General features: G+C 51.6%; 1 protein-coding gene across 1 annotated transcript; it reads right to left on the reverse strand.

Annotated features, from left to right (window-relative positions):
• Positions 1–12,566: 12,566 nt before the first annotated feature.
• Positions 12,567–13,493, reverse strand: LOC135577874 (olfactory receptor 14A16-like). Its single transcript, XM_065047982.1, has one exon. The coding sequence runs from the start codon at positions 13,332–13,334 to the stop codon at positions 12,567–12,569; it is 768 nt and encodes a 255-aa protein (XP_064904054.1). The 5' UTR covers positions 13,335–13,493.
• Between the last annotated feature and the right edge of the window lie 1,027 nt (positions 13,494–14,520).

Raw genomic sequence — 14,520 nt, forward strand, 5'->3', positions numbered from 1 at the left:
AATATCCCAGAGGTGCTGCCAGCATCACTGAGTGTCTCAGATTTGGCAAGAAGTGGGTCCATCTTGGAGCAGCTGAAATCGGCTCTGTCTGACATTGGTCAAACTCCTGTTGTTTTCCCAGAGAGGTGACAACTGTAGCACAGCCACACCTACCCCCAGTTCCAAGAGTTTGTCATGTAAACCCAATAGAGAGTGACAATGTGTTGCGTGTTACAAACTACATGATCATGTAGAAGAAATGGACAAGATCTTCTGTCAGCAACTCAAGGAGGAAGTCACCAGTCAATGAGCAGGTTCCTATGGGGAACTGTAATTGCTCTGACATTAACTGGCCTGGCAAAGTGGCAAGTGCCATCAGTCCAAAGGATCTTGGGCCAACTGCTTAACGTGTCTGCATTGTGGGCCAATGAGAGTGATGCTCAACTGGATCTGGAACTGGGAAACAAGGAATAGCTGGTGAGGGATGTGAACATCAGTGTCCACCTTGGCTGTTGTGACCAGGACACAGAGGGGTCCCAGGCACCAGAGGGGAGGGAGGAAGGCCAGCAGCAGAGCACAGGCTGGTGGGCTCCAGAGGAGAAGACTTTGACATACTGGGGGATGGTGAGCAAAGTGGTGCCATGGAAGTAGGTCTGAAGGGTGAAGGAGCTCAGGAAATCTGATCACCTTACAGGACATCCTGCTCCAAGCACAAGAATGATCTCTCCAAGTACCCATGAACAGAAGCATTTATCTCGTGAGGCTGCTCCTCTGAACTGATGGAGCTGCAGGGCACAAAGGCAGCACACAGGAGGTGGGAACAGGGGGAGCTGCAAAGGAGGAATTTAGAAACCTTGTCCATGGATGTGGGGATGATGGCAAAGCTGCCCTGGACTTGGTACCTGCAGGGGAGGCTGAGGGCAGCAAGATGAGCTGATACAGCTTCCTTACCAAAAAAGAATAGACCAGGGTTAAATAGACCTGCGGCTGAAGTTCATAAGAGTAGAATCAGATGGGACTGAGGTTCTTCATGGCTTCTTTGCCTCCATCTTCACCAGCAAGGTCTCCTGGGCCTTTGTTCCTGAAGGCAGGAGTCTGGAGAACACCCAGCAGTGGATGGGGTTCAAGTCAGGGGTGACCTGAGCAAACTCAGACACCATTACAGAACAGGAGATGGGTCACTTGACCAGCTCCTGAACACAAGTATCACTGTGCTGTGGCACCTGAGACTGCTAGGGACACCCACCTTTGATCCAGAGGAGTGTGACTCCTCCTGAGGTGTTCTGGACTATCTCCTCATTCAAGTGGTGATTTAGGCACCCACTTTTCTGACGTATTCAGTCTTTCTCAGGAGACACTCCATATTGATATGAACTGGAGTCTGCTGATACCACCTGTTCTGGAAAGGGAGGGAAGAGTGAGCAGGGAAGGGAATAGAAGAAATTTGGCTTTATTGCTATTTATTATGCAAATGCTCTCTGTTTCGCTATTCTTGAAATGTCCCTAATCATCCACACCAGACTTGAAGCCTTTAGGATAATGAAGCACAGCCCCTTGGCTTGTAAGAGCATTTTAGATGTTAGTGAGCTCTTTGCTGCCATGATCCTGAACTGCAGCTACTGAGAGAATGAACAAACCTCCAGTGAAGTGAAAGGCAGAAGCAAACCCCAAGTTTCTGAGGGTGTTTGGACCCCATGAAGGGCCATCACTGACACAGCTGTGAAGGAAACAACCAGTGCAGGTCCCTGTCCCTGGAGGCTGGTGAAGGAAAGACTTGGAGACACTGGTTCCAGGTGGTGAGGGCCATGTGGAGGTGGCTCTGGTGCCATGTCAGCCCTTGATGCTTGTTCATCACCAGAATGGCTGAGCCCTGACCCCTGGGACCTGGTAGATTTTTCTCCAATGTTTTTCAAGGCTTTTCCTGTGGTCAGTGTGGGTGTTTTGTGTTTTGGGGTGGGTTTTATGTCGAGTGCTGTTGCTTTAACTGGTTGTGTTTGTATGATCATTTGTGCAGAAAGGGAAGTCACAGGACAGCACCCAATATGTCAAAACTGATGCTGAATGAAACGCCGTAAAGCCCTGATGAGTTCCCCCTGTGTCTGTGTCTCTCCTGGAAGGAGTCTGTCCCGAGAAGGGGATCCAGCTCCTGCCACTCTCTGCAGAGGCACATGAGCAGTGTCCATCACCTGGGGACACAAAGGGTGACGTTTGCCAGACCAGCCTTCATCTCACCACCAAGAGCAGGGACAGCGCCCTGGGCCTCCTGGGCACAAGGACAGCCTCGGGGCCAGCAGCACCCCGAAGTCCTTCCTCCAAGGAGTGCTGGGTGCATGGGCAGTGGGTGGGGTGGGACACTGGGGGCCCATGTCACCTCCATGTCACAATGTGACCATGGGGCAATGCTGATGTCACAATGCCCCGGGGCAGTATAAAAGGGAGCAGCGTCCCGTGTCTGCTGCCAGAGCTGGCCTGGAGGCAGCCTGAAGACATCGGAGAGGAAGTCCTTGAGGAGCCGGTGGAATCCCTTGACAGGGGCTGAAGGAGGAAGAGCTGGACGAGGCAGCTGGAGTTTCTCCGCTGCAAGGCCATCTCCCAGCAGGACAACCTTCCAGGTTCATCTGATGGATGATCATCCTTTTCAGCTGGATAGCAGTAGCAAAATGAAGGGGATGCCTTCTAGAGGAGCACTGCAGAGCTCACCGTCCTGATGGAGTGGGGAGCTAGGGTCAGCAGCTGTAGGAAGTGGAATGCAGAGTGGTTTAAGGGGGCCCGGTGCTCTCCCGGCCACCAGAAGGTAGATGAGTCGTTGGCATAAGGTGATGGAGCGAATGGGTAAGCTGGGCAAGGTTCCAAGTGTTTGTCAGGGATTTCCCCAGCATGCACTGGTAGTGAAAGGAGGGGGAAGGAAAAGAGGGAGAGAGAAGAAGAGGGAGAGGGAGAGAGAGAGGGAAGAGGTGAAGCAAGAGGACAAGAGAGAGAAGAGAGAAGAGAGAAGAGAGAAGAGAGAAGAGAGGAAGAGGAGGAAGATGAAGAGGAGGAGGAGAAGGAGGAAGAGGAGGAGGAAGAGGAAGAGGAGGAGGAAGAGGAGGAGGAAGAGGAGGAGGAAGAGGAAGAGGAAGAGGAAGATCCTTTTCAGCTGAATAGCAGCAGCAAAATGAAGGGAATGCCTTCTTGAGGAGCACTGCAGAGCTCACCGTCCTGATGGAGTGGGGAGCTAGGGTCAGCAGCTGTAGGAAGTGGAATGCAGAGTGGTTTAAGGGGGCACGGCGCTCTCCCGGCCACCAGAAGGTACATGCGTCCTTTGCACAAGGTGATGGAGCGAATGGCTAATCTGGGCAAGGTTACAAGTGTTTGTCAGCAATTTCCTCAGCATGTACTGCTAGTGAAAGGAGGGAGAAGGAGAAGAAGGAGAGAGAAGAGGGAGAGGGAAGAGGTGAAGAAAGGAGGAGAGGAGAGGAGAGGAGAGGAGAGGAGAGGAGAGGAGAGGAGAGGAGAGGAGAGGAGAGGAGAGGAGAGGAGAGGAGAGGAGAGGAGAGGAGAGGAGAGGAGAGGAGAGGAGAGGAGAGGAGAGGAGAGGAGAGGAGAGGAGAGGAGAGGAGAGGAGAGGAGAGGAGAGGAGAGGAGAGGAGAGGAGAGGAGAGGAGAGGAGAGGAGAGGAGAGGAGTGGAGAGGAGTGGAGAGGAGAGGAGAGGAGAGGAGAGAAGAGAAGAGAAGAGAAGAGAAGAGAAGAGAAGAGAAGAGGAGAGAAGAGAAGAGAAGAGAAGAGAAGAGAAGAGAAGAGAAGAGAAGAGAAGAGAAGAGAAGAGAAGAGAAGAGAAGAGAAGAGAAGAGAAGAGAAGAGAAGAGAAGAGAAGAGAAGAGAAGAGAAGAGAAGAGAAGAGAAGAGAAGAGAAGAGAAGAGAAGAGAAGAAGACATCATCATCCTATCATTCTATCCTTCTATTATTCTGTGGTCTTCTGGGAGGCATGACCAGCCTGTGGGCCGAGGAGCCAGGTCTCGCTCAAATGCTCAGGGAACAGCCGATCGCCAGTGTTGGGGTCAGGAAGGAATTTTCCCCCGGGGCAGACTGGCCCTGGTCCCCGGGGTTTTTTTGCCTTCCTCTGCAGCATTGAGCATGACCACCTGTCAGAGCTCCTCTGCGCCCTTTTGGCTCGGTTCATGCCCACTGCTCTTGCCCTCCAAGGCACCACTCGTGCCCTGGCTTTCTCGGGTTCTTTCTCCCAGGGCAAGTTTGCAGCAGGAGCCAGCTCTCCTCCTTCTCCTTCTTCTATTAACATTTGTAATTTTAATAAAATAAATATCAATATTAAAAAATAATTTTAAAAATCTGTTTCCAGTTGTATCCTTTGTGTACGTGTCCCTGAAACTGTTTTTGGATCTAAAACCTGTCTGGCATTTCAGTCAAACAGTCACATCTGTATTGGACTCCTTGTGAGCGTACAGAATAGAGCAGCACAGCACAGCACAGCACAGCATGGTTGTGCTCAGTAGCTGTGCCTGGAGCACGATGAGCTCTGAGCCAGGCCTGAGGACTCCATCCAGGAGAGCCGCTCTCTGCAGGGCAGGGCCCAGGCCCGTCCAGGAGATGGGGCAGAGACAGGCACACACACCTACAACATGGCTCAGGCAGGCACCAGAGGTCCCAGGCTGAGCTGAGACACGGCCCCTGGGCCCCTGCAGGAGATGGTCCCCAGGGAGGCCGGTCCCAGCCACTGAGGCCTTTGAGCACCCCAAGACCCTGTAGACACGGATGGCTGGCAGCTTTGGAGACTGAGTCTTGGCCCAGATGGACCTTCTCTCTGATCAGGACTTTTGTTCTCAGATTCTTTTCTTTAGGTATGTTTTTTCCAAAGCAAAGATCTCAGGCATTACTAAAAAGGAGAACAGGGAGAAAAAGAAATCCATGTCACACACCACACACTATCCCATGTGTGTATGAGTTTTGACGCAAATGTCCAAAATGGCAGCAGCTTCCTTACTCTTTCAGTACTCAAAAGAGTATCTCTTAAAGGCTTTCCAGAAGTTCTGAACCTCTTCCCACCACTCAAGGTAGGCAAATAACTCCGAGAAAGGTGCAAGTCACACAGGAGGTGTGGAAGGTTTACCCTGCGGCTGAAGTGCATTTTGCATCCCCTGTACAGATGGCCAACGGTGGATCTTGGTTTGGGTAGAAAAGGAAACATGACTGCAGTAGCAGCAATGGACTCTTTTTGCTCATTTGGGAAGAGTCATCATTTGCCTGGCTGTGCTTTGGGAATGGATTCAAAGCGAGTCTTATTTCCATGGCGGTCTGTTGGCACTGTCCAGCGCAGCCTATGGCTCTGGTCAAACTTGGGATTTTCTCCACGCTGCAGTGGTTGAAACCATCCTGTTATCCCCTCAGAAAAGGCTTTGTGAGCCTGGTCCTCCTCGCTGTGGGGCCTCATGGACATCAGCTCTGGTGCAGAGAGGGGACAGCTACCAGGGCTCTTCTCTTGGTTGCAGGGCTGGTTTCTGCCATGACTGGAGAGAAGAGCAGGAGCTTTGTCCTGGAGAGCCAAAGGGCAGAGAAGGCACCAGGGACAGCCAGCAGCTGTGCCCAGCACGTGGACACCAAGGGCAGGGACAGCCCCTGGAACTCCTGGGCACCGGGGCTGCCTTGGGGCCAGCACCCCAAAGGCTTCCTGCAAAGGGTGCCGGGTGGGGCTGTGGTGGGGGGGCTTTGCAGCTTCCCCCTGCTAGGGAAAGGAGGAGAAAGGGAAGAAGGGAAGTGAGGTATAGTTCAGCTGTAAGGGACCTAGAATGACCATCTAGTCCCACTGCATGACCAATTCAAGGCTGATCTAAAGTTAAAACAGGGTAGTAAGTGCATTGGCCAAATGCCTCTTGAATGCTGAGGCTTGGGGCATCAACCAGCTGTCACAGAATCACAGAATGGTTGGGCTTGAAAGGGACCTCTGGAGATCATCTAGCCCAACCCACCTGCTAAAGCAGGTTCGCCCAGAGCAGATGGCACAGGAAGGTGTCCAGGCGGGTTGTGAATGTCTCCAGAGGAGGACACTCCACAACCTCTCTGGACAGCCTGTTCCAGTGATCAGGCACCCTCACAGTAAAGAAGTTTTTCCTAATATTCAGATGGGACCTCCTATGCTGTGCCCGTTGCCCCTCATCCTATCGTTCAGAAGTCTGTTCCAGTATTTGACCACACTCTCAGTAGAGGGTCAAGTCTGAACTTCCTCTGACCCAGGTTTGCACCATTCACACGTGTCCTGTCACTGGATACCAGGGACAAGAGACCAGCACTTCCCTATACACTTCCCTCCTCAGGAACCTTTAGAGGGCAATGAGCTTGCTCATCAGCTTCCTTCTCTCCAAACTAGAGAAATCCAGATTGCTCAGCCACTCCTCAGAGGACATGCCTTCCGGTCGGTCACCAGCTTTGTTGCTCTCTGGACACATTGGAATACTTCAACATCCTTGTCGAATCGTGGGGCCCAGAACTGCACACAGCACTCAAGGTGAGGCCACAGCAACTCTGAATACAGCAGGATAATCACCTCCTTTGAGCGGTTGGTTCTGCTCTGTCTGATGTACCCCAGGATGGGATTTGCACTCTTGGCTGCCAGGGCACACACTGCTGACTCTTGTTGAGCCTCCTGTCAACCAGCGCCCCAAGGCTCCTTTCTGCAGGGCTGCTCCCCAGCCAATCCTCTCCCCATTTAGACTTGTGCTTGGCATTACTTTATCCCAGGTGCAGAATCCGGCATGTGGACTTGTTAGATTTTATGCCGTTGATCATTGCCTAATGCTCCAATCTATCTAGATCGTTCCACAAGTCACCTTGTCCCTCAGGATAGTCATCAGCACCTCCGAGGATGGTATTATCAGAAAATTTGCTACTGGTGCATTAAATTCCTGCATCCATATTATTGATAAAAATATTGGACAGACCTGGCCCTAGGACTGAGTCCTGAGGAACATCCCTGGTGGCTTCCCTGAAGAATTTTTTCCTCATATCCAATCTAAACCTCTCCATGTGCAACTTGAGGCCATTTCCTCTTGTCCTATCACTTGCTGCTTGGGACAAGAGACCAACACCCTCCATGATAAAACCTCCTTTCAGGCAGCTGTAGAGAGTAATAAGGTCCCCCCTCAGCCTCCTGTTCTCAAGGCTGAACAGCCCCAGCTCCCTCAACCGCTCCTCGTCAGACTGGTGCTCCAGACCCTTCACCAGCCTTGTCACCCTCCTCTGAACTCTCTCCAGCACCTCAATGTCTTCCTTGCCATGAGGGGCCTAAAACTGACCCCAGGATTCAAGGTGCAGCCTCACCAGTGCCCAGTACAAAGGGATGATCCCTTCTCTAGTCCTGCTAAAGCTCTGATTGAATCAAGGCTTGAACACCTTGGTGTGACCAGTTGGTGACAGGTTGGACTGCAGACTCCTGAGGTCCCTTCAACCTCAGTTCTCTCATGATCCCATTGTGATGTTGGGCTCTGTTTCAGACTGGAGCAGAGCAGGCGATGATGGGGCAGGATCCACCTGTGCTGTAGGTGACCATCTAAACCAACATCTCAGCCAGTGAACCAGCCAACCCCTCAGTGTGACTCGCTCTGGGCAACGTGTGAGGAGTCCTGGGCAGGGAAGGTTCAGAGGGCATGGGGCGCTGTGCAAGACACAACGTGATCTTGGCTTAATGCTTGTAGGGCCATCAGAAGCCAGTTAATGAAAGAGTTTTCCAGAACTGGGGCTGGCTTTAGGACACAAATGTCTTCAGCTCCAGGGACACAAACACCTGGTGCCAGTGTAGATGCCCCGGAAACCCCTGCCCAGGCTCCACCTGCACTGCAAGGTGCTCTGGTCTCCCCAGGTCCTGTGTGATAGATGCCAATCCCAGGCCAGCACCTCAGGTACACTGGGCCCCCAAAATGGCCCTGGCTGTTTATGGTGAGACAGCTGATGACTGATGTCTGTCTGGAAGTGTACTAAGGATAGGAGAAGAAACACTGGTCTTCCCCTGTACTTCTATTACCAACACTCTATGATTTCATCTCCCTCGTCATTCAGGAGTTCCCACCTCTCCTGATTAAATGTCCCTGTCCAAGGACAACTTTCCAGCACTGTCTGGACGTTTGCCCTTCCCAGTGCTCTCAGGTTTCTCCTCCACTTGCTCTTTGGTCATTCAGTGTCCTCTCAACTGTCTGGTTTCTGCTTTGAGCTTCAGGGAGTTACAAACTTGCCCCATTCTTCAGAGCTCTAATTAACATGGCAGTCAACACGTTCATTGTGTTTATTTCGATCCTCTCCTATCTCTCTGTCTAAACCAGTTCTTGTGTGGGTGTCCCTTGTGGATGCTGGACCTCACCAGATCCAGCTTACACACACAGCTGAGGAAAGTGTTTTGCTGTTTATTAAACTGATGTAGGAAAAGTGATGCAATCTGTGGTGGCCAATGAGGGAACCGGCAGACTGGGGGTGGGGGTGAGGAGCCAGGTTGCCCATACAGTGTCCAGCCTCAAGGACTGTTCTCCTGCCTGTCCAGATGTCTTCAGGAGACCCTCGGGATCAATGTCCAGTGTAGAATGCTGCTGTCACTTCTTCTATACACTGGAAAATGATAGAAAACACCCTGGAAAGAAAAACCCGCCTTTATGAAATCTTCTTTGAAATCTTCATCAGCAAGTGTCCCATTGAAACCTCTCCAGTTAGTTCTACAAGTCTGGAAGATTTGAAGGAAATTACAGAAATAAACATCGCTCGTTAGGGCTTTCTGTGTTTTAATGAGCCCCGTGGCATATTTGGTGCTGAGTCCATGAACCTCAGAAACCAAGGACAGACTGAAGAATCTGCTCAAGAAGTCCAAGCCAGAACAAACTCCAAAGTACCTTGAAGCATTAATGGCCCCACTGAGGGCTGTTACTGACAAAGCCTCCCCAGGGACTCGTTAGAGCAGATAATTGGAGGCTGTGATTGCATCAGGCAAAGGCAAAGTGCAGCAGCTCTGATGCTGAGAAAGCCCTTGGTTTGTCTGATGAAGGACAATGGCCAAGCCTTGAGCCCCTGCCCCTGGGAAGGGAGATCCTGTCCCTCACAGGTGGCTCAGGTTCTTCCTGGGGCTGTGGGGAGTGCGATGCCCAGTGCAGGACAATGGTGTGACACTCCCTGGGGGTGCAAGGAGGCAATGGGGTGCCATGGCCATGACAACCATGTGTCTCCTCTTAGGCCTCAGTGGCAGGGACATCAGCCATAGCCAAGGGGACAAAGACCTTGGCTCTTGCAGGGACATCCAGTGTCACCCTTGGCCATCTCCACCACAGTCCATCCTGCACTGTCCCAGGCCTGTGGCTGTTTCCCCACAGGCTGCAGACACCCCATGCGCTTCCCCACCTTGTTCTCAGCCCACTGTGTCCCCACCTGTGCTGCTGTCTCTCCATCCACACCAGCTGTTCCTTGAAACACAAAGCCATGGCTGATCCAGAGTCCTTCTGAATGACCACAGCACTGCGCTCAGAATGACATTTCTTGATCCTGAGCTCCACTCTGGACCTCCAGAGCTGCAGTTTCTGATGGTTTTCCTTTCTCACACTGTTCCCTCTACCAAAAATAGTAAAATAAAATAAAATAAAAGGCGTCATCTTGGAAAGTGATTTTCAGGATTTCTGAAGCTAGTGCTGCCCTTTCTTGTCATGGTCACCATTTTGTCACCTTTCTTGTCACAGCCACCAACCAAGACCATGAGAGCTGCTCACATCCTGTTCCCAGTCCCCAAGTGGGATAAGGAAGAGAACTGAATGGGAAGGGAGAAACTTGTGGGTTTAGGAAAAAAAAAAAAAAAAAGACAATAAAAATAATAAAAGTGACACACTACTTACAATAATATACTTATATTATTTCTATTTACATAAAGTAAAATATATGATACTCAGTGTAATCCCCCACATAACTCCAGTTGTGGTGAACAGGCAGCCCAAAAGAAGAGAGCACCCTGGTCCTGAACAGCTGATCCCAGCAAGAGAAAGTACAAGTGCAAAAGGCAGAGAGGCCCAAGGGCCAATTGAAAACCAGCAAAATATCATAAAACTGAACTAACACTGAACTCCCAATAGAATGGAACTTCTGAACAGAGCTAAGCAAAGTAGCCAGAAAACCAAAACTGACGGGCTGGAAAAGGCAGCTCCGGCTTTATACTGAGCATGACACTAATGGTAGAGAATAGCTCGTTGATTGACCTGGATGTCAATCAAGGTGCTGTCCTGTCTGTGCCCTCTCCTGCCAATTTGCACCTGCAGCTGCACTCCAGAGAAGTCCTTGGTTTCGCTGACAATAGTCAAGGTTAAGTTAAATAGAAATAGATAAATTAAATTAAGAAAATATACTCAGTGCCATCCCCCATGTAACTCCAGTCACACGGAGCAGCCAGTCCTGCAGAAGGGAGCACCTTGGTCCTGAACAGCCCATCCCAGCAAGAGAGAGCAAAAGGGCAACAGGCAGAAAGGCCCAAAGGCCAATGGCAAAATGGCAGAACGGCAAAAGGCCGAACGGACATCGAACTCCTGACAGAATGAAACTTGTGAATGGAACTGACCAAACCAGCTGGAAAACCCAAAGTAATGGATGTAACAAGCCCTAAAAGCCGGCTCCAGCTTTAGACTGAGCATGACACTATCATAGGGAATATTTCATTGATCAGCCTGCATGTCAATCCAGGTGCTGTCCTGTCTGTGTCCCCTCCTGCCAATCTGCATCCGCAGCTGGATGGCCGAAGGAGTCCTTGGTTTCCCTGACAACAGCCAAGATATCAGTGAGTTCTGACATTCCTTTCATAGTAAATTTCAAACACTGTAAAGCTGCTAAAAGACAAAATGAACTCAATCCCAGGGAAGAAACAGCGTTATCTCATTATTCTCATAGTAAATCTAAACAAAAGACTGTACTGGCTGTGAAGGAGAGAGGTTCAAAATGCATGAAGAAAATTAACTCAATTTCAGTAAAACCAGCACGTTTCCTCAGGCTCCCCTTCACCAGGCTAAAGAAATTTGGGTCTCTCAACATCTCCACACATGACCCAGACTTTCTCTGGCCATACGACAGCTCCTCCCGTTCCTCTAGAATGGGGAACCTCACACCGGGACACACGGCTCCAGATGTGACCACACCAGTGCTGAGTCACGATGGGCGATAACTGCCCTTGTCTGGGTGGCCACGCTCCTCCCAGTGCAGCCCAATGTGCTCATGGGCATGTTCCTGTTCAGCACCACTGAGAACTGGCTGAACATCCAGGCTCAGAGGGTTGTGACCAGTGGCACAAAGCCCAGCAGGAGGTACCATGAGGAGCACTGAAGGACACCATATCCCTACCCAACATCTTCTCCTACAGGTGTCTCTTGGGTCCCTGGAACCACGTCAGTGCCAAGGGGGAGAGCACTGCCTGTATGGGGTGGAGAAGATGGGGTCTGGAATGAGGGTCCAGGGGCAGTTTCTCCTGGTTGTTTATGCAGCAACACGCTGGGCTGGATATTTGGAGGGAGGAACTCTTCCTAAAGGCCTCCAGTGGGCTTGGGATGATCCAGATGCATTCAAGGACATTTATGTCCTTATTGTAAAAATATGAGGGGCCCAGAAGTGCACACAGCACTCAAGGTGAGGCTGCACCAATGCTGAATAACGCAGCATAGTCATCTCTTTTGACCACATGGCCGTGCTGTGTTTGATGCACCCAGGATGGGGGTTACTGTCTTGACTGCTGGTGGACAGTGTTGGCTCCTACTGACCCTGTGGCCAGCCATCACGCCAGATCCCTTTCTGCAGGGCTGCTCTCCAGCCGCTCTCTCCCAATCTACACTTGCACTCAGTGTTACTCTATCCCAGGTGAACAATCCAACACTTGGACTTGTTCAATTTCATGCCAAGTGCCGGGTCCTGCACTTGGGTCACAACAACCCCAGGCAGCACTACAGGCTCAGGGAAGAGCGGCTGGAAATCTGCCCGATGGAAAAGGCCCTGGGGGTGTTGATGGACAGTGACTGAACATGAGCCAGCGTGTGCCCAGGTGGCCAAGAAGGCCACCAGCAGCCCAGCATGCATCAGGAATAGTGTGGCCAGCAGGACAAGGCAAGTGATCGTGCCTCTGTTCTTGGCACTGGTGAGCACTGGTGGCACTGGGCACCCACAGATGGACACTCAAACCAGCACCATGACGTAACATGGTGCCCCATGTCCTCCCCTGAGCCATGAAAAACACAAATACAGCAGCATGGCCTTGTGGGGGAAATTTATTCAGGCTGACCACAGCTTTGGAAGAAGAGCCCAAGCTCCAAATACTGAGACTGAGGAAATCCCCTTTTGTGGGCTGTTTCAAAAAGATGGCCCCAATTTCAGAAATACAGTGATTTCAAAATGGGTCCACACCTGTATTACAGAGAAGTGACACAGGACACCAGCTGTACCAGGACCCCAGAAACAGGTAGACAGGCCTCTGAGTCACTGCTCTGGAGAAGTGCCGTGGGTGAAGAAATTCCGTGACAAACATGGTTATCACAGATAAAATGCGCAATGCACAGGAGGTTCCTGAGATGAACTGGAAATCACTTCTGAAGAGACACGGGTAACTTATTGTTGCCAACAGAAAAATGACTGAATCAGCTTCTTCAGGGCCACTTTCAGCTCCTGGTTCCTCATGCTGTAGATGAGGGGGTTCACTGCTGGAGGCACTACTGAGTACAGAACAGACACCACCAGGTCCAGGGATGGGGAGGACATGGAGGGGGGCTTCAGGTAGGCAAACACGCCAGTGCTGACAAACAGGGAGACCACAGCCAGGTGAGGGAGGCAGGTGGAAAAGGCTTTGTGCCGTCCCTGCTCAGAGGGGATCCTCAGCACGGCCCTCAAGATCTGCACATAGGACACCACAATGAACACAAAACACCCAAATATTAAACAGGCACTAACCACAATAAGCCCAAGTTCCCTGAGGTAGGAGTGTGAGCAGGAGAGCTTGAGGATCTGGGGGATTTCACAGAAGAACTGGCCCAGGGCATTGCCCTTGCACAGGGGCAGTGAAAATGTATTGGCCGTGTGCAGCAGAGCATTGAGAAACCCAGTGGCCCAGGCAGCTGCTGCCATGTGGACACAAGCTCTGCTGCCCAGGAGGGTCCCGTAGTGCAGGGGTTTGCAGATGGCAACGTAGCGGTCGTACGACATGACTGTGAGGAGACACAAATCTGCTGAAACAAAAAACAAAAACAGAAAGACCTGCGCAGCACAACCTGAATAGGAAATGGCCCTTGTGTCCCACACGGAATTGGCCATGGATTTAGGGAGAGTGGTGGAGATGCAGCCCAGGTCGAGGAGGGCGAGGTTGAGCAGGAAGAAGTACATGGGGGTGTGGAGGTGCTGGTCCCAGGCTATGGTGGTGATGATGAGGCCGTTGCCCAGGAGGGCAGCCAGGTAGATGCCCAGGAAGAGCCAGAAGTGCAAGAGCTGCAGCTCCCGTGTGTCTGTGAACGGCAGGAGGAGGAACTGGGTGATGGAGCTGCTGTTGGGCGTTTGCATCCTCGGACAGGAGGCACTGTCATAGGAGGAAACACTGTTACAAGTTAGGTGAGACTTTTTCAAGTACAATGAAAACTATTTTCCAAAGACGCTCCTCCTATCACAGACAGAGACTCTTCTTTTTACAGGGCATATTCCTTCAGCTCCATGGCCGGAGCCTTGTTTGATGCCTCTGCCTGCGGGCTCTTCATAAATCAATCCGCCTCTACAGAACTGAGCAGGGACAGGGATCAGTCCTGGTGTTCAGCTTTCTAAGGTGAAACCACTTGTAATGCAGAAAGGCCTGTCAGCATCTGCACTGCCAATGCTATGGGACGGGAAGTGTCCAGGCAGTTTAAGAGTTCTATGTTTTTTACATTTGCTCCCCATTTCCCCTGTTGAGTGTTCTTGTGTTTCTTTCTGCTGCACTCAGGGAGAACAGAGCGAGTCCTGCGAGACCAGAGGATGCCTGTGGGTCAGTGCAGAGTGAGGGCAGCTGCTCTGTCCCTCTGTCTTGCTCCAGCTGCCCTGGGCTGGCACCTTTCTGAGATGGAGGCTGATCACACTCCCATGTTACCCTGAAAAGCCACCAGGCACTGCTGAGAGCAGAGGGATCCACCTCAGACCATGACAGGTCTCACCCTTTCCTAAGGTCTCAGCACCCCACATTTAGTCCAGGACACACACAGCTCATTCCCCAGCCCCACAGACTGCATTGCCCACAGCCCACAGGTCAGAGCAAAGCTGGGACACGTGTGCCCATGGACACACCTGCAGGAAAGGACCCACAAGCTCAGGCTGTGACTCTGCAGCTGAAACTGCCATCCCCAGAGAGCCTGACAGCAAGAACAAGATCCCAACAGCAGTGACCCAGAGCAGGGCAGCAAGAAGGAGAATGCGGTGAGGGTGGGTGTGAGAGAGGCCAGGGCAGAGGCAGCCGGGCACTCAGACAGCGTCACCTTCCCCAGCTGTGCAGCACCTCCCAGACACCAACACTGCCGGGCAGCTGCTCTCAGCCCCTGTGCTCTGCAGA

The sequence above is a fragment of the Columba livia genome, unplaced genomic scaffold (genome assembly GCF_036013475.1).
Source record: "Columba livia isolate bColLiv1 breed racing homer unplaced genomic scaffold, bColLiv1.pat.W.v2 Scaffold_156, whole genome shotgun sequence".
In the NCBI taxonomy this organism is placed as follows: Eukaryota; Metazoa; Chordata; class Aves; order Columbiformes; family Columbidae; genus Columba; species Columba livia.